The sequence below is a fragment of the Notolepis coatsorum genome (genome assembly GCF_963971535.1).
Source record: "Notolepis coatsorum genome assembly, chromosome: 9".
NCBI lineage: Eukaryota > Metazoa > Chordata > Actinopteri > Aulopiformes > Paralepididae > Notolepis > Notolepis coatsorum.
The window spans coordinates 117,287,273-117,307,473 of NC_140173.1; the positions used below are offsets into that span (position 1 = coordinate 117,287,273).

The 20,201-nt window shown below is 44.9% G+C and overlaps 1 protein-coding gene across 1 annotated transcript in view; it reads right to left on the bottom strand.

The window, feature by feature from the left end:
- Positions 1 to 649: 649 nt before the first annotated feature.
- LOC311234728 (1-acyl-sn-glycerol-3-phosphate acyltransferase gamma-like) overlaps positions 650 to 20,201 on the bottom strand; it is a gene marked incomplete at its 3' end in the record, with an annotated part of 58,277 nt that continues 38,725 nt past the window's right edge. Inside the window, exons 8-9 of the mRNA XM_084321971.1 lie at positions 8,262 to 8,460; positions 650 to 660 (exon numbers count right to left, since the gene is read on the bottom strand). Coding sequence (XP_084178097.1) covers positions 650 to 660; positions 8,262 to 8,460 — 210 coding nt within the window. The remainder of the gene's footprint in view (positions 661 to 8,261; positions 8,461 to 20,201) is intronic.

Genomic DNA, 20,201 nt, shown 5'->3' on the forward strand with positions numbered 1-20,201 from the left:
TATCGACAGGGAGGGCAGTGGGATCTCCTCTGCTCTCAAAATAGTCTGGGAAAAGGACTTGGGGGTCACATTTGAGGAGGAGGACTGGGATATAATCTCAGGGATCTCCAAAGAGGTGTCCAGGGATATTAGAACAAGGTTAATACAATTCAAGATCTTCCACCGCGTGGGGGGATCTAGTCCATGCACTTTGGTTATGTCCGAAAATCTGAGATTTTTGGAGTAACATCCACGACTACATCACAGAGGTCACAGGGAATGAGTATGAGTTCTGCTCTGGTTTATATATCCTTGGGGATCCCTGCATTCTTAGCCATATCGCAAAGCCCCTAGCTGATTGGATACTAGCATTATGATAGGCAGACAGATAATAATGAGAGGTTGGAAGGCACCAGAAGGTCCATCATTTCGAGAGTGGAGTGGCGAACTGGGTAGGGTAGCTGCCTATGAGAAGCTATCTTTTAGTTTAGTAGAGAAAGGAGAAAAATACATTAGCAAATGGGGGAAATATCTGGAATTTCACTCATTATAACTGGGTTGGTGGGCCCACTTGCCTAAGACAGCGGCGGTGCATATGATTATCTCTGGTACAACTGTTAGCAAAAAAGCTTTGGAGGCGTAAAAGTGGCGAAGGTACAGTTACTTTGGATCACACTGGACCTGTGAGAGTGGAGGGTACGGTTCAGGTTCAGGAATAAGGAAACTTAGGTGAAAGAATACCTGACAAATGTATGTACGTATATGTCGACATGATGTGTTCTTTGTATTAATGTAGCTTTATTTTCTGTTTAATGTAGTCGAGTTTTTGTTTTTGTTTGTTTCCCTCCCATGTGGGGTGTTGTCATTGTAGTCTTGATGTTAGTGGTCTAGGTGTGTATGTTGTCTTTCAGGACCGACCTACAGTATGTTGATTCACATGTTATGTCATTACTTTGTGTTGTTCTGATGTCCTGTGTGTGAAAAATGAAAAACATCAATAAAGTATAAGTCATAAAAGAAAGAAAAAAAGGCAGATGATCCTGCAGCATTGGTTTTGCACCCTGTGCCCCAAACTGGGCTGGCTGCTGGACCAATTGCAGATTAGACTAATGAAAGTTATAGATCGTGACATGGCAGTTCAGCCTGTGTGTGGGCTGTAGGATGAGTCTTCCCTTATCTCCATTCTCTTGCGCTTGAAGAAACCAATCTGAAACACACACACAATCATCATCGTCCTGTGTATATATATAATGTTAAATAGTATTGTCCTTTCTCAGCACAATCCATGCTGTGCCTCATGAGTTTCGGATTGTTAGTCACAAACCAATGCAAAGTCAATGGGGTCAGGTTCCTGTCTGTACAAGCTAACTGAGGCTCACTGAAATGTACATTTTGTGCACTATGGAGTAAAATCAGTGAGCCTTAGTCAGCTTGTACACACAGGAGCTTGACTAAATTGACTTTGCATTGGTTTGCGGCTAACTATCCAGAGCTAGTATAAGGAACAGCATGGATTGTGCTGAGAAAGGACTCTACCAATCATCATCGGTAAGTAAGAAATGGGGCTAGGGTTCCAAAAATCTATCTATCTCAATCCCTTTAACATTGTGATATTTTACCATCCTCCTGACCCACTGTCTAACTAACTAACTAACTAACCAACTAACCTTCCACAGCCCATAGACCAGTGGTCGGCAATAGGCGGCCCGTGGGACGAAATTGGCCTGCCAGCAATAATACCTGGCCCATCAGATTATTTTGAGAATATGATATTTTTTTATATACAGTGTATCAGACCGACTATAGTCTCTAGGCTAACTATTTAAGCTCTAATGTCCAAACAGAGAAACTGCCACCACCTAATGAATGCTTATTCTACTTTGTTTTAACCATCTAGACCCTGTGCTGGGGTACCGATATGACCTACCAGCTTCTCTATATACAGACTGTGCTGGGGTACTGATATGACCTACCAGCTTCTCTATATCCAGAACCTGTGATGGGGTACTGATATAACCTACCAGCTTCTCTATATCCAGAACCTGTGCTGGGGTACTGATATAACCTACCAGCTTCTCTATATCCAGAACCTGTGCTAGGGGAACTGATATTAAAGCTTAGCTCATATGCAAGTTATGAGTTCTTAAAATACATAGATTGCAATGCAATGACATTAAGGATGCACCAGTTCAATGGTATATTATTTATACAGATCTAATATCTTTGTTAATAATTGAAAAATGCATAATCATTTGTAAATACAATAAAAAAATGTGTGTGTACAAACACACACACTCCTGTCCTCACCCATGTTTACTTTTAGCTGGTTAGTTTTGGGGCGTCTTGACTTCTTACTGTATCTAGAGATGTGAAAAGGCTGTTTGGAAGTCATCACTATTCAATTGTGTGTGTGTGTGTGTGTGTGCGCGTGTGTGACATTCCAAAACAACTTTTTTCAATAAACCTTTAAATATGACATCAACAACAGCATGCGGTTGATGAGAAAATTAAACATTTATCAATAACATTTCAACATGTTAGGTGGGACCTGAGTGGCAGCATGGAGTCAAGTCAAATGTATTTGTAAAGCTGGGATTCACAAGCCTACAGTGGAGCAACACCTGCTGAAGGAAGTTAAGGAAAAACTCCCACAAAAACCTTAATAGGAACAAGGACACACAAAGAATGGATTGCACGGTGCAAGTTGCACCCTTACTTACAATTCATTATGATTAATCTGTGCCGTGATTGATTGAATGAACATTTTATTAACAGATTGCAGAATGGGTACAATACAGTACGGCTCAATACACACAATTGTTAAGGGGATGCAGACCAGAGAAAGACTTTCGTCTTGTTTACATCAGGGTCCCCCATTTTCAATTCATAATGAATTGTAAGTAAGGGTGCAACTAGCACCGTGCAATCCATTCTTTGTGGATCTAGCCCACAGTGTCATAGATGCAAACCACATTTCCTGTGAACCGCCACTAGGGGCAAAATGGCTAACTGTGAGTGAGTTACTGGGTTACTGTAAGTTAGTGTCATCTCCAGTCATATGCGCTTCGCATCTGAAAACCTCAGAAGGGCAATTCAATGAGAGATCTCTCCAACAAGGTTGATCAGACATGCAATACATCAGACTGGCAATATGTCATCCGCCATCAGTTTCTCTGAATGAGATCGCCACGCGTCTTTTAGGGAGAGACGACATTGGGAATTAGGCAGTGTTTGCTCACAAACTACAACTTTAGGACAAAACAAACATATAAATCATGTTGAAGATAACGTCACAGAAATACTGGTAGTCATTAGTTTTAGGTCACCCAGAGAATTCACAAGTATAATATTAAATGGTAGGGAAATGGGGAAATCCCCTGCAGCTGAATGGGGAAGTACCATAATGTAAGAAGCAGCTTGCCTGAAAACGGATCAAACTGAACTTTTCCCAATAGGGTGAACAATCAATGGCGACCAGTGTTGGAAAGTAATTGCTTGACATACTAACAGAAGAAACATTTCAAACATTGTAAGCGTTCTGCCACAGTTTTTATACAGTCTAAATACAATAGTGATCAATAGGAATGGTGTCTGTGTTTTACACCAAAAGTGGGTGAGGTATATGGGCTAACCCCAAACTGTGTATACACAGTAAATTTTGCAGAGTAAATTAAAAAAAAAGATAAAGTACCCAGATTTGCCGGTCTGGTGTATAGGTGTTAAGGTGGGAAACTGATGATTGGTAAAATAACTGGTCAATAATTGATAAAGTAAAATCATAGACAGGTATAACAGGTAAGCAGAGGTAACAGGGCATCAACACCGTCCATACAGGTAGCGTCAACAACGTCCATACAGGTAGCGTCAACGGCGTCCATACAGGTAGCGTCCATCAGGATTGGCACCCAGGATGATCTCTGTGAGATGGACCAGTGCGCTTCGTGCTGATGATACCAACAACCCCTACTGTATCTACTTTGTGTTGTGGTTTGTGTTTTACGGGTGATGTTGCCATGTTAATCACAAGCCAAACTTCCAGTAAGCCTGGTATATGCCATGGCATGTGAAATGTCTGAAAATGACGCCCTTTGTTGGTTTGATTTGGAATTGATGGATATGAACATTTTAAAGCAGTCATACCTCCGATGGTTTTGATCATGTTCAAATTGAAAACAGATGATCTAACATGATCCTACTCTGTGTGTGTGTGTGTGTGTCTACTGTAGTATAACATTAAATATCCGTTCTGATGGTGGTTTATTCCATCAAAATCGTCTGAAAGTTAAAACGAGAAAAGTTAACATCAATAACTTACGGGATGCAAATTATGCTTTATCACTCACTCAAGTGAAAAACTTCAGATCATCATGGACAGTGACAAAGACTATGGACTTACTTTAAGCATACAGAAAACCAGGACTTTACACTATGGTCAAGATGTTCCACCAAATTGGTGCCCAGGAATTAGAAGAGGTAGAACGTTTTTACCTACCCTGGTTCAACAGTAACCAACAAGATCTCTCTAGATGCGGAGATAGATGTAAGCTTATCTAAAGCAACTAAAACCATGGCTAGACTAAAACATTGAGTCTGGGAAAATCAACTGTTGACTGTCGGGACGTAGGTTTGAGTTGAGCGTTGGTAGGGACACTTAATATGCGTGCGCACGAAATGCGCCGGCAGAACATATTTTGTCACCAATTTGAGTGTATGGTTGTGTTATCTTTAGCATTCCTATATAAAAATATGCCTATGTTGACTGTAGCCACAAAGATCACAATTCTTGGACATGCTCAACATGCCAGTGCAATGTTGGAACTAACATTATGTTCACATTTAAAATAGATAGGAACTAACATTATGTTCAAGTACCTGACTGTACACTGTGTGTGTGCGTGTGTGCGTGTGTGCGTGCGTCTAGGTGTGCTTCTTGCTCTCCACTCCGTATGCAGATCCTGTCTTCTTCACTTCTGACACACTGATCAACCTGTTCACAGATATAGAGGCTAGAGAGAGAGAGACAGACAGACAGACAGACAGACAGACAGACAGACAGACAGACAGACAGACAGACAGACAGACAGACAGACAGACAGACAGACAGACAGACAGACAGACAGACAGACAGACAGACAGACAGAGACACAAAGGGCAAGAGACAGACACAGATAGTTTATAGCTAATATCCAGAAGTCATTGTTGTCCAAAAACCGCTACAACAAGTCACAGAGCTTAGTGTTTGTTTTGGTCAGTGTAATTCACCATAGCAATGAACATGAGCATCGTCTTTCCCTGAACTACTTTATGAGTCGTTTGCCCAGGAAGTAGTCTCGGTCCAGGCAGACTCGGGGGCCATCGCCGTCATCAACAATGCAGTTCTATGATGCTTGTGTTCATTGTTCTTTTTGTAGGCTATGTTGTATCTATGTTGTAAAAATATAAAAGTACACCAGCCTTATCCTTTAAGAGATACCTAGCAATGTTAGCCTGTTAGCTGTCAACTAGTTTCAAGTTTAAAGTTTCTTTAATAGTTGTCATACAGAAGTACAGAATACTTTTATACAAAATGCTTCTTACTGTTACGCTCCAGAGACTGTGCTAGACAAGATAAGTACGAAATAACATAGTATAGCATGTAAATTAGAAGTAAAAAATGAGGTCACAGTGTTCAGTATAGACATATGTACAATGTTCGATGCAGAATAGACGTAACTGAGTTACCATATAATATACAATATACTATGCAGTGTACTAATATACAATACTATATAGTGCAAAGCAGAAATGGGATGAGGTACAATTTAGGTACAATTTACAGTAAGGTGTACGAGTTGTAGTGCAAATCCTTTATCAATCAATATAAAGTGTGTTTAGGTGATCTAAAGTGTGGAGAGTGGGTGCTGCAGTGTGTTGTTTGTTTAAAGTGAGTGTGTGCGTGTGGATGTGTGTGCTGTGTGCATTTGATGGTTGTTGTATAGTGTTTATTGTTCGTTGAGCAGCCTGATGGCCTGGGGATAGAAGCTTCTTCTGAGTCTTTCTGTGCTCGCCTTGAGACTCTGCAGCAGTTCAAAGAGGCAGTTGTTCGGGTGGCTAGAGTCCTTGATGATTCTCTTAGCCTTACCCCTGCACCGCTTGTTGTAAATGTTCTGGAGGGTGGGGAGCCCCCCTCCAATTGTGTGTTCGGCTGAACGTGTCACTCTTTGTAGTCTGCTTCGGTCTTGTGCAGTGCTATTCCCAAACCAGGAGGTGATGTTGCCAGTCAGGATGCTCTCTATTGTACATGAGTAGAAGTTCTTAAGGATCTTCTGACTGACTTGGAACTTCCTTAGGCGCCTGAGGAAGTAGAGGCGCTGTCGTGCCTTCTTCACAACACTGTCAATGTGTGTGGTCCATGTCAGATCCTCGGATATGTGGGCTCCGAGGTACTTAAAGCTGTTCACTCTCTCAACCGGTGCCCCGTCGATGCTGAGGGGGCTGTAGTCCTTGACCCCCGACCTCCTGAAGTCCACAATCATCTCCTTTGTTTTGCTGACGTTCAGGGAGAGGCTGTTCTCCTGGCACCATCCCACCAGGACCTTGACCTCTTCCAGGTAGGCCCTCTCGTCGTTTGCAGAGATCAGGCCCACCACTACTGTGTCGTCAGCAAATTTGATGATTGTGTTGTTACTCCGCTGAGCCACACAGTCGTGTGTGTACAGGGAGTAGAGGAGGGGACTCAGAACACAGCCCTGGGGGGCCCCTATGTTGAGGGTGATGGATGAGGAGGTGCAGTTGCCTGCTCTCACCACCTGGGGTCAGCCCGTCAGGAAGTCCAAGACCCACTGGCAGAGGTCATAGTTCAAGCCCAGGTCCCTGAGGGAGGGGACTATGGAGGGGACTATGGTATTGAATGCCGAGCTGTAGTCGATGAATAGCATTCTCACATAGTTCCCCTTCCTCTTGTCCAGGTGTGATGCTGCTGTGTGCAGCACATGGGCTATGGCGTCCTCCGTGGACCTGTTGGGGCGGTATGCAAATTGCAGGGGGTCCAGGTTGATGGGGAGAGAGGAGCACTAAATTGGTCAGAATTAATTACTTTGTAAAGTTAATAGCCATTAAGAGAGGTGTAGCAATGTTAGCCTGTTTGCTTTAGCCACCCAGAGATATGACTGGAGTGGAGTTATTTCCCAATTGCAGTCTAATTATTCGTATTTTTTTATTACATTCATTTATGTTTTTCCGTTATCCCCTTCTAGTTTTGTGTTAATGTCATCTAAATAATTGACTGTGTAAAGCAGCTCGACATTATTCACCAAATATGGTCTGTTATACTAGATTAGGAGTTTGTGTGGTCGTTAACTTCCATAATTTTGTGTATATGGAACAAAGACAAAAAATGTACAGTTATAGGGGTGTAAAGGTACACATATCCGTACCGAACCGTTTCAGTGTGTACCTTACCGTACCGAATGGCTGTGTACCGAACGAATACAACGGTATGTTAACCACTAACGACCGCCCACCGGGGGCTGTTTTTTTCCGCAATCGAATAGAATTATTATTATTTAAAAAGAAATTACAAGTCGATTATTCATTTCAATATAGAATATTCGTTGACAGCCCTACGAGTACAATTAGTTACTGCACACTACATCACCCCTGAGTGGAACATGGAAAGCCAAACTTTCCCCCACTGTACCAAAAACCCATACCGAACCTCGACTTCAAAACCGAAGTACGTACCGTACCGTACCGTACGTTTGTACTGAACTCTCAAAATATAAAGGACAGGGGAGCTCCAGTAGCTCACCGCGTATCTCGGCGCTATTTCGGCGTCGGGGACAACCGTGCGCGTCACGGATCAGGGGTACACGAGTTCGACTCCCGGACTCGCCGTATTTTCTCAGAGTGTCTTCCCCTGATCTATATCCCATTCAACCTGTTTCTGTCGGTCATGCTTGACCAGAAAAAGCGATAAACGCTAAAAAATAAAGTTTAAAAAAAATATATAAAGGACAAAGAATACCACTTATTGTTGACTGGAAGTGTATCTCTTTGCTAGCTTTGTTGTACACAATTGTAAGTGGCTTTGTATAAAATTGTCAGCTTTTTTGGTAATGTGATGAGAGCTAATGTGGCTATAATGTTCAACAACAGAAGCTTCCACTGGAGTCATGGCAGTACTTCACTAGGCCTTTTTTGACCGTTTAGACCCTGTGTCTCACTGTTTTGACTTTAGTAGACTCATTAGTGTAACACAAGGTTGAATGTGTGTGCCTGTGAGTGTTTGTGTGTTTTCATACCGACAACAAGCATGAAGATGAGACCAAGGATGAGTAGTGGGTTTCCGCCGGTTACCACTCCAACAGCCAATCGGATGAGAGGAGAGATTAGAAGCCCCGCCCAAAACAGAAAATTGAGGAGTGACCAAAGGCGACGAGGTGGAGTCACAGGGATACCAGGGAAACGGCCTGTTGTAAAATACTGCTCCTGTAATTCATCCTGAAGGGAGGGAGGGAGAGAGGGAGAGAGGGAGAGAGAGAGAGAGAGAGAGAGAGAGAGAGAGAGAGAGAGAGAGAGAGAGAAAGAGAGAGAGAGAAATGTTGGCATGTTTGATTGATGTAAAATGCATTCAACTCCACTTGACATGAGGGCTTATTATACAAAATTATTGAAGGTGGTGTAGGGACTAACTGACTCTTAATAATAAACACTGTTAGGACTATCTCGATTCATGCGTCACTACTGTAACTAGAAACTCTGGGTGTCACTGTACATCAGTGTGGAACTGTACGCTGTAACGTTATTATTTCGCGTTTTTAACGTCATAAACCAACTACCAGATTCACTCGTCACTGTACATCCGTGGAGGCTGCTGAAGCGGTGGTTTGTCCCCGGCTTCCGTGCGCCGCCGCCGGCTTGACTCGGTCCAGCAGCAGCAGCGGCCGTGCTCCGTTGTAGAAGCCCTTCAATGACAGAGCTCTCATATTTTGCGAATGCATAAACTATATCTTAAATTATGGCTATGTGTCTAATATGGCTGTCGCTTATCAATGACTTCGCAACAGCCATATTAGACACATAGCCATAATTTAAGATATAGTTTATGCATTCGCAAATATGAGAGCTCTGTCATTGAAGTGGGTGGTGGCAGCGTTACTAACAGCGTTCACCCTGATGTAAAGTAGCGATTTTTATTGTTTTGTCATGACAAACCAATTACATAATCCCAACATATGTGTAAAGAAACAACATATTCCAGTTAACGGTATATTTTTTTAATGATTCATTACGGTATAAATTAGGTTAACTGGAGCTGCGTATTGCTGGCTGCCTGTACGTTAATGCCAAGCAAGCAGTGCAAAAATGCTTCCGCATTCGTCACCGCACGCTAGTGCGGTAAAGCGCCCTTCTTAAATGCTACCGTGCGTGCACCGGCGGCGGCGTGCTCGCTCAGGTGCGTGCGTGCGCCGGCGTGCTCGCGCGAGGTGCCCGCGCATGCGACACGAGCGGAGCTCAATATATATAAGTCACCGCCCCTATCTAGCTATCTAGCAATAGCTCAATTGGCAAGGACACATGGCTGTGGATCCTATGGCTTGTTTGCTGGCGAGTTCGAATCCCATCGAAAATATTTTTTAACGTGATTTTTTTTTAACGTGTATTCTTTCGCCGATTAAGGTTAGGCATTGTTTCGGAGTTGGTTATGGTTAGAACGGTTAAGTTTAGGCGCTGTTAAGGAGCTGGTTAAGGTTAGAGTTTGTCAAAGAGAATGGCAATATAATTTCTATGGTTAAGGTTAGGCATGGTTTCGGAGTTGGTTAAGGTTAGAACGGTTAAGTTTAGGCGTTGTTAAGGAGCTGGTTAAGGTTAGAGTTTGTCAAAGAGAATGGCAATAGACAGCCTATTTCCGCGCGACCTGGGCGCTGGGCGGCGGAAAATGAAAGGCGCATTACTGCATGCCACTACGGTAAGTTTTTGCACTGCTTGCTTGGCATAAAGCTACACGCTTGCTGGCTCTCATATTTGCGAATACAATAGCGTTCACCCTGATGTAAACTATTCTACAATGGAAGACGGGCGGCGCAACTCTCTGCCACGCGGCAGCGCGGTCACGTGGCCGTGTGGCCAATCAGAGAAACGCTGAACGAAAGGCTGAACACAAGTTGGTTGCCTTTAATATTCACGCGACCAGGGGGTGGCGCTTCTTTTATTTAAGCGTCAGGTACACCTGTATGAGGAGGAGTTTTGACCCGGAAAGGGCAATGGTTTTTGACCGCACGCACGACGCAGGTCACAGGTCGAAATGTTTGTATCTAATTAGTTATTGTGTTCATTATTATTTTATTAGTTTATGAAGACATTCTGTTTGACGGTGAGGGAAAATAAACACCATTTTCCCAGTAAAGCTGCCTGCACGTATCATTGGGACAAAGGACTGTTTTGGTATGAGACCAGGAAGTAGAACGGCGCGTCAGCCAGTCTAGCTACGGGATCAAAACTGCTCAGTAGCTCCATATAGACGGGAGCTCCTTTAATACTGAATGGTTGTCAGGCCCATGGGCATGCTGCAGCCTCAACCCTTAAATCATTGGACTCTGTCTATCACTATTCCCTCAGATTAATCATTAATGATAAATACAACACTCATCACTGTGACCTTTATGAGAAGGTTGGTTGGCCCTCTCTGATGGAGAGGCACAACAAACACTGGTATCTGCTCATTTTAAGGCCCTTATTGGTAAGCTACCTCCTTATACTACATCATTATTGGAATGGAATTTTGGTACCTATGGAACCCGTTCTAGTGACTGGCTGGTCCTTAAGGTCCCTTGAGTTTGCTCGGAACAGGGTAAATCTGCATTTTGCTATGATGCCCCTAGCAGGCCTAGCTCATGGAATGAACTACAACAGTCCTTAGCTTGAGATTCTACCCTCTGTTGCAGAGTTTAAAACCTTGATCCAACCTTTGTCAATCAAGTTGTACATGTTTTAATTGCTTGTTATCCTTAATTGTATAATTATTATGATATTATATATATTCTATGTTCAGGGTAACAGAACATGAGGTGAGGAGGACCTTTAACACTTTGAGTGCCACTCACGAGATTTCTCGGGTTTTTAATAGTGACGTAGAATGCCACTCACGAGATTTCTCGGATTTTTTTTTTTTTTGCGATCTGAAAAATTATTGCATCACCCGAGCCTACCCGAGTATAGCCGAGGGGCGCCGGCGATCACTGTGGAAAAAAGCGCCCCCTGTCGTCTCCCAGATGACATAAGTGATTTTGGAATGGACTCAATGAAAATGAATGGGGAAAAAAATCCGGTACTCCACATTTTCCAGTTCACTGATCCAGCCGGGGTTACCAGAGTTCATTCTGGAGCCTCAGAGCCCCGCGGATCATGGAGTTCTACTGTATCGCGTTGGATCCATACACGTATCGATATTTTCGAATGGTGATCAGGAATTGGAATATACCAGTTGGATACCATCTGATGTCAGGTAAGGACTCTATGTTATCAGTGGTAGGATAATCAGAGTAAGTTTGATGAAGTTATAAGCTGTTTTGTGAAATGTCTTCTTTCGGTTTCACTGTAAAAGTCTGTGAGGAAATCAACGGAGCGATTATCAGTGCGCGGCCGTAATGTGCTTGCGTGCACGTATAATATTGATCATCTAGCGTTTATTTGAAAACGATTCATAAAAAGGCCGACGAATATCAACGTTGTGGAATATTCCACTAAAAGACGATTTTCATAGAATGCTCCAGAATGAGCTGTTTTTTATATCAAAACGGGGGCTTTTCTAACTGCTCTGAAACGGAAACGACGCGATAAAAAAACAATCTGCCTTCACAGCACTGACTGGAAAATAGTCTTTGATAATGCGATGGGCAGATTAGACACATAGCCATAATTTAAAACATAGATTAGGCGATATTAACTGTTCCTAATTTATGCAAATGACATGTCGTCAGCTTGTGACTGCAACTTGTTCCTGTTTGCGGACGACTCAGCCCTGCTGGTCTCTGACAAGAACAAGTTACAGGTTGAAAAAACCCTCAGCTCGGAACTAGGCAAAATCTGCATATGGCTCGCTGATAACAACTCAGCGACTCCACCATCACCCCCTCCTCCCTAGTCCGCAACCTTGGTGTCCTCCTTGACCCCACCCTCTCATTTGACCCCCACGTCCGCTCCATCGTGAAAACATCCTACTTTCACCTCCGCAACATCGCAAAAATCCGTCACTGCCTCTCCCCCCCCGCTGCTGAATCCCTCATTCACGCCTTCATCTCCTCCCGCCTGGACTACTGCAACTCCCTCCTCACTGGTATCACCTCCCGCTCCCTCCATAAACTGCAAATGGTCCAAAATTCAGCCGCCCGCCTCCTCACTAACACCCGGTCCCGCGAACACATCACTCCTGTCCTCCACTCCCTCCACTGGCTCCCGATCAAACACCGCATTAAACACTACTCCTCACCTTCAAAGCCCTCCACAGCCTGGCCCCCCCCTACCTGACTGATCTCCTTCTCCCCTACCGCCCCACCCGTTCCCTCCGGTCCTCCTCCACTGCCTCCCTCACTGTCCCGACATCCAAGCTTAAAAACTTCGGAGATCGGGCCTTCTCTCGCACTGCACCCCGACTCTGGAACTCCCTCCCCCAGTCCATCAGAGACTCCCCTACACTCTCCACCTTCAAAGCTCGCCTCAAAACCCACCTGTTCTCCCTTGCCTTCAACCCCCCCCACCCCTAAACCCCCCCCCTCCCCTCCAACCTGATTGATATGTCTCCAGTCTTTTTTTTGTGCCATCAGGCTGTCTCCCCCGTTCCCCCCATGGTCTCATGTTCCTTTTGTTTTTGTTTCTTTGTTGTTTTGTTTTTGTTTCTTTGCTTTCGTTTCTTTGTTTGTACCCCTGCTCCCGACTACTGTCAGCGACTTCGGGTTATTGAGAAGCGCTATATAAATTAAATTAATTATTATTATTATTAACAAACTATCATTACACATGGGCAAAACAGAGTCCATTCTCTTCGGTTCAAATAACAAACTCAGCAAGACCGACGGATTCTCAGTTACAGTGGGTGACAATATTGTCACAAGGAAAGAAGAAATTACCTACCTGGGCTCCATCCTAGAGGCAAATCTTTCCTGTGACAAAATGGCATCCAATGTAATAAAAAAAGTCAACCAACGAACTCGATTCTTGTACCGGATCTCCTCACTGGTAAACAAGAATACCCTGAAGACTCTGGCAGGAGCACTCATTCAAGGGTACTACGACTATGCTTGCACCTCATGGTACCAAAGCACCTCAAAGGCGCTAAAAACAAAATTACAAACATCTCAAAACAAACTGGTCAGACTACTGCTTGACCTTACTCCTAGAACCCACCTCACCCCTGCCCACTTTGACAACCTAGGATGGCTTAGAGTAGACGACAGAGTACAGCAACTTGCAATGGGCCTGGTCTACAAGATACACTACACGACCAAGGTACCCATGTACATGTCAAAATACTTCCCAAAGGTCAGTGAATACCACGATCACAACACCAGAGGGAGTTCCACAAATCATGTTAAACCCAGATTCGGCTCAAACAAGGGACTAAACACGTTTCGCAATTATGCCACATCAATGTGGAACGCCCTACCCAAAGCTGTAAAGGAATGTGAATCACTACCCACTTTCAAAACCACTCTCAAGGAACACCTACGGGAGACTGCAATTCGAAACTGGCCCCTGTAAATGTCCTAACCCAACCCCCTCCAATGTACAGTAATTTACATAGTATGGTTTCATCAATATTCCAATGTACAGTTTTGCTTGTTTGTACAGTGTTTCCCCCCCCCCCCCCCCCATCCAATGTAAATTACCTAGTATGGTTGTCAATATCCCAATGTACAGTTTTGCTTGTACAGTTGTACAGTGTTTCCCCCCCCAACCCCTCCCTACCAAACCCCACCCAACCTCCTCCAATGTACAGTTTTTGCATCAAATGTATATACTCCCTTTTCTGGACTCTTTTTGTATCACAAACAGTACTGTATTTGCAAATCTGGTATGTCATAAATGTATAGATGTAGCAGTACTGTCTATCTGTATGTCATATATGTCATATATGTCCTGATGAATTGAAAATGGGGGACCCTGATGTAAACAAGACGAAAGTCTTTCTCTGGTCAGAAGATCCTTAAGAATTTCTACTCATGCACAATAGAGAGCATCCTGACTGGCAATATCACCTCCTGGTTTGGGAATAGCACCACACAAGACCGTAGCAGACTACAGAGAGTGGCCCGTTCAGCCGAACGCACAATTGGAGGGGGGCTTCCCACTCTCCAGGGCCCTCATTCATCAACGTGACTTACGCACAGATATGTGCTTAACCTGTGCGTACGACCATTTCTAAGCAAAGTGTGGGATTAATCAATTTCAACTTGAACTTGACTTCGTGCTTATGTGTACGCACAGCTCTGAGCATGCTTAGCTGACGCCCAGTGGTAGAATATCGTTACTACGGCATATGCGCTGCTCAGTTCATGCATTAGTTTCAACGTGGAAATAAGCTTCCGTGCATTAGTTTCAACACTGGCGTGTTCAACTTCTGTATGACCCGTAATTCATTATAGTTCATTGTAAAATAGTGACAGTAGTGTAATTATAACGGGCTCACACGCGAACAAGAGGTTGGCCTGCTTGTTTGGCACGGGGGGGCAGACGCAGAACACCAACCTCCAAACGCGATTAAATATTGTTTCAAATAAAAAGCGAATTATTTTGTGTGTCATGTTTCCAAATAAGATTGGTCACGAAATGCTTTCTACTTCAATTTGTTGATTAGAATAGATGACCTCCGTTGAAACTTCACTGAGACTAACAGTCTATTTGTGAGCTCCTGCACAGATGTGATAATAATAACAATAACAATAATAATAATAATAATAATAATAATAATAATAATAATAATAATAATAATAATAATAATAATAATAATAATAATAATAGCTTCATTTTATATAGCGCCTTTCAAGAGACCCAAGGTCGCTTTACATAGATAGGGGGGGGGGGGGGAATAACAAAGTAACAAACATAGTGGACAGACACAACATATAAATATGATGATGGAATTCATTCAAGTCCTCTCCACCCTCGGGTCTTTGCCACCGGCACGGTCCATCGTGATATTGGAGATGGATCGAGCAATAGACTGTTACTGTAGCTGTCAAAGCTCCATCACAAATGCAGTTATGTGAATAGAAAGGGATTCCACTCAGTCAATGTTGCGATGCGCATTTGCCTGATACATGTTGTTGCTGCATGCCGGGAGGAAAGGCATGCTGCATGTTTTCAATTCATTAAATAAAACGGATACTTTTTGCAAGGGTTTACTGACTGTCATACAAATAATCAACCAACTACATACTGTAACCTTTCAGTGCACGTTCTTATTTACATTGTGACAACAGCCTTGTGAGTTCCCGCAGTGACCCGCACACAGACATGATGGAATTCAAGTTCGTATTGATCACATATAGGCAGGCTACACATGGCGTATAGGCTACATCATACATGGCAGTGAGATTCATTGTTCTTGTATATGCTCTCGTATTATTGTTTATATAGGCTACCCAATACTGACATCGAAATAGATTGTATGCCTCTAGAAATCATATGCAGCAGGTAGAAAATTGACGGAAAATCCGTCGCGATTTGGAATAAAATTGAGGAGAACTTTAATCCCTGGGTATTAATCAAACAAAACGGGAAAAGGCAGTCATATTCCAGCACGGTCTTTATTAGTGTTTTGAGCTGTCCAGGCAGAATTGCAGCAATGGTCTTAGGGAGCCGTTGATATCTGACATCACCGTGTACAAGTCCGCCTTTTATTTATCCCATAACACGCGTTGTGTCTTCTTGGTTCGGCAGCGCCTCAGTGAACAATCTCCCGTGGAGTTTCTCAGAGTTCCGCTCGGGTCAGTCCATTATTTCACATCCCAAGGGGGGTGTTTCATTACCATATATGGATAATCATGCACGAGCATTGACGGTAGAACAAAGAGGTATTTATCAACACGGAGGAGCATAGGACCTGTGTACGCACGGTTGATAAATCCCAATATTTCTGTGCGTACACACATTCTAAATTCTGTGCTTACATGTGGAAATAGAACATTTTCTACGTCACGTTGATGAATGAGGGCCCAGGACATTTACAACAAGCGGTGCATGGGTAAGGCTAAGAGAATTATCAAAGACTCCAGTCACCCAAACAACTGCCTCTTTGAACTGCTGCGGTCAGGCAAGCGATACCGGAGTCTCATGGCAAGCACAGAGAGACTCAGAAGAAGCTTCTATCCCCAGGCCATCAGGATGCTCAACGAACAATAACACTATATAACAACCATCAAATGCACTCACAGCACACACATCCACACGTACACACTCACTTTAAGCAAACAACTCACTGCAGCACCCATTTTACCCACTTTAGAACACCTAAACACACTTTATATTTATTGGTAAAGAATTTGCACTACAACCCATACCTCATTACACCTTACTGTAAATTGTACCTAAATTGTACCTCATCCCATCTCTGCTTTGCACTGTATAGTATATAGTATATTGTAACTCAGTTACTTCTACTCTGCATTGAACATTGTATATATGTATATACTGAACACTTTTGTCTACGTACCTGACTTCTATTTTATACTTGCTATACTTATTTTATACTTATCTATTTTTGTCTAGCACAGTCTCTGGAGCGTAACAGAAAGATGCATTTTGTATAAAAGTATTCTGTACTTCTGTATGACAACTAATAAAGAAACTTGAAACTTGTCTTTTTATTTTGCTTAACTCTGTATGTACACTCGACATGGCTGAAAATTAGGGAAACCTCAGTTGCTTTTCGAGTTTAAATAAAGGTTATACATCGTATAGGCTCCGCTCTGCGTCTAGGACAATACTCTTCACTTCAGTACTAGCACTGAATAAATTCTCACATGCACCTTTACATACCATCATCTGTCTGGCCACACCCCCATCCGCTCCCTACATAAGCAGGGGTGTGGCCATACCATCAGCTCCTTCTTCAGTTTTCACCACGTCAAGTGCCTGCAAAGTATATAAAAGTATTCTGTACTTCTGTATGACAACTATTAAAGAAACTTGAAACTTGAACCACACTTTGAAGATTGCTGGATTTTTTGAAGAAGTCGGAGCTGCGTTGACATTATCTCTTGTTTTTTTCTCTCTCACAATTTAAGAGAAAAGGGCTAAGTTATAATGTCTTCTTTGGGGGGTTTGAGCGCTAGCAACATCACCCTTCACCAGAGGTTCACCATTGCCGCCTCCGCCGTGCGTTGTGGGGCTGCGCTGACTCCGCGGTCGTGGCAGTCAGTCGTACCCGATCGACGTCCGGTGGATAGTTTGCCTCCTGTGAGATGGCCTAGTTCCTGCTCTGGTTCCCCCACCGCCGGGGGGGTGGTCGGCCGATGGGCTGACGGCTCCTCTGGTAGCGGAGGATCTGAGACGCAAGCTCTTCGCCTCTGCTCGTTCCCGTCGTAGGAGGGTGGCTTGCAGGGGCGAACGGCCTGGTTTTGGTGAGCTGCTGGAGCCAGATGAGGGTGCTTCTGCTTCTCCGTGGCCGATGGAAACGGAGGATTTCATGGTGGGAGCGGAGCCGCTCTTATTTGACGCCCCAGTGGGGACGCATCACTCTCCCCCTCAGGGTGTGGCAGGGGGTGGTATGTCTCCTTGGGGTCCCTCGTACGCCGGTGTTGGGTTAGAACCTCCGACTCGGCGACGGGATGCCCTGCTATCGGCCACATCGGATGGTGGCACTACAGTGAGTGGTAGCCTCCCGTACGTGAGGGACGCGAGCTGCGTGGAGGACGGTGCGCATGGGGAATTACGTGCCTTGTTCCCGGAGCTCATGGCGGCAGCCACCGTCGCTAATGGCGTGCCGCTGCCGCAGCCACTGCCTGCCCCTGTCCCCGATGACTTGATCGGGCATCTATGGCAACGTCGTCCTGTGAGGGAGACAGGCGTTGTCTGCCCATTCTTCCCCTCAATGGAGGCCTACGTGCGTCAGGGACAGGTGATCTCCCACATCACTGGCATTACCCTCGCCTACGTGCAAGTCACGCGGGTGGCGGGTTTGGTCGAGGGAATGAAGGAAGGGGTGCCTCGGCTTGATAGCCCGATGGCGTCTCTCCTTTGTCCTGAGGTGGTGTGGGAGCCGTTGCAGAAGCCGGTTCCCCATGGGAAATCGGCTAGGCAGTTGGCCAACTGGAGTGACCAGTCATTTATCGCCTCGACTCAGAGCCTAGCTGCGACGTCCAACATTGCGCAGCTAGCGCGCTTTATGTCAGGGATGATGGCGGGGCGGTACGGTGCCGGACTAACAACAACAGTTCCTGCACGCCCTGGCGGCTGGAGCCATCCTGCATCTGATACAGCTGCAGGCAATTGCCGCCGGGAAGATACGCGCCCTGGCCACTCTGTCCCAGCACCACCTTACCTTGGGCTGGAGCAAGCGCGGGTGCCGGAGCGGAAAAGACTTCCTTTGCTCACGGCCCCCCTCTTCGATGCTGGGCTCTTCGGGTCGGCGATGCAGCTGATGACGGCATTCTGCAGGGATATGGAGGAGGAGCGTGATTTCCCCCCACCCGATGTCGCCGGTGGGGTTCGACGGAGGCCACGTCGTCGGGGACCCGCGACCGTCGCCACCACCACCGCCGGACCTTCGGCCAAGAAGGCCAGGAGGAGAGAGGGTGCCTTGACCGCCACAGCCAGCCAACCCATGCCCGGAGGTGACGGTAGGGATCGTCGTGACCAGGCACCCCAGTACCGCTCCGGGCCTAAGGCTCTCCATGGGGGCAAGCAACAAGCTGTTCATGGCAGGCGCAGCTAAAGTGACTTTCCCCCCCTGTTTACCCCTGTTCCCTTCCCCGCCCCAAATATGATTTTGTACGTTAATAAAAAGTCCCTCCTAGGAGGGACTGTATTTTTTGTTACAAACTGTGTGTTTATTCACTACATATGTTGGGGATACGATGTGTAGAACCTTTGCCTAGTTGTGGGGTTGATAGGAGAGCTGAACTTTTAGTCTTTAGCTGGTCGCTACATATATATGTGTGCTTAGCAAGGCCTGTAGCTAACACTCGGTCGAAGGGCTTTTTTCTTTCCTCATCCTGAAGAAATATGTTTCTTCCTATAGTGGTAAAGATTTAGTTGTGTGTTCTGTTACGTTTGAAACAGTGGCATTGAGCCACAACACTGTAGTCTTGGCCTGCAGAAGTACTCGTGTGTGTAGTTGTACCACGGTCTTATAGACCTCTCTCTCGATCTTCTGTGTTTTTTTCTTGAAACATAAAACACAGGTGTCGTGTTCACACATAAACCTTGGCCTTGTTATAAACCCTGTTCGCAGACGTGTTGTTGTCTGTAGCGTGCGTTGGGTTAGCTTATCCTGTTAGGATATACGCTGTTTCATTAGCATGCTGGCTACATAAGGTATCATCATGGCTTGTTTATTATCGTATATGGGGTATGGGATCATGAGGGGGTAACCGAATAAAACCCTCCTTCCCTCTTTTCTGATTGGTCGGGGGGTTTGGCCCTCTATCATTCGGTCCTACTGCGCTGATTGGTCAGTGCAGCACGGGGTAGTGAGGGGGGGGGGGTAGGGAATTCCATGACTCCTCGCCTATCATGGTCGGTTGAGTCATGAGATTCCCCCCGCCATAGAATACGTCACTGGGCACGTTTCTATTGGTCGCCGACTTCCGTGAGTTCTTTACAGGCCCCATGTGTGGTTCTCTGTTATTGTCAAGTTGGTGTTGCGTGTGTAGGAACTTAAGAGTTCTGCTACGCTCTGTATATATGTAGCTTGAGCCTTTTGGTCACATGGCTCAATGTTACATAAACTTTTCAAATTTCAAAAAATCACGTGGGAAGTCTCTCTGGGGTTTCCCGTCCCCTCCTTTATGGAGTAGGTTGACGCGGTATTGTTTAGGGATTCCCTGACTCCTCGCCTTAATGGTCTGTTGAGTCATGGGTTTCCCCCCGTCATAGGGTACATCGCTCCCCGTCCCCTCTTTATGGAGCATGGTTGACGGGGGGTTGTTTTCCCTCAGCCGAGTCGCATGGGACCCATGTCCGTATTTTTTTCTGTAAAAAAATAATAATAAACCGGCTTCTTGTCGTTCTCCCAGGCGGCT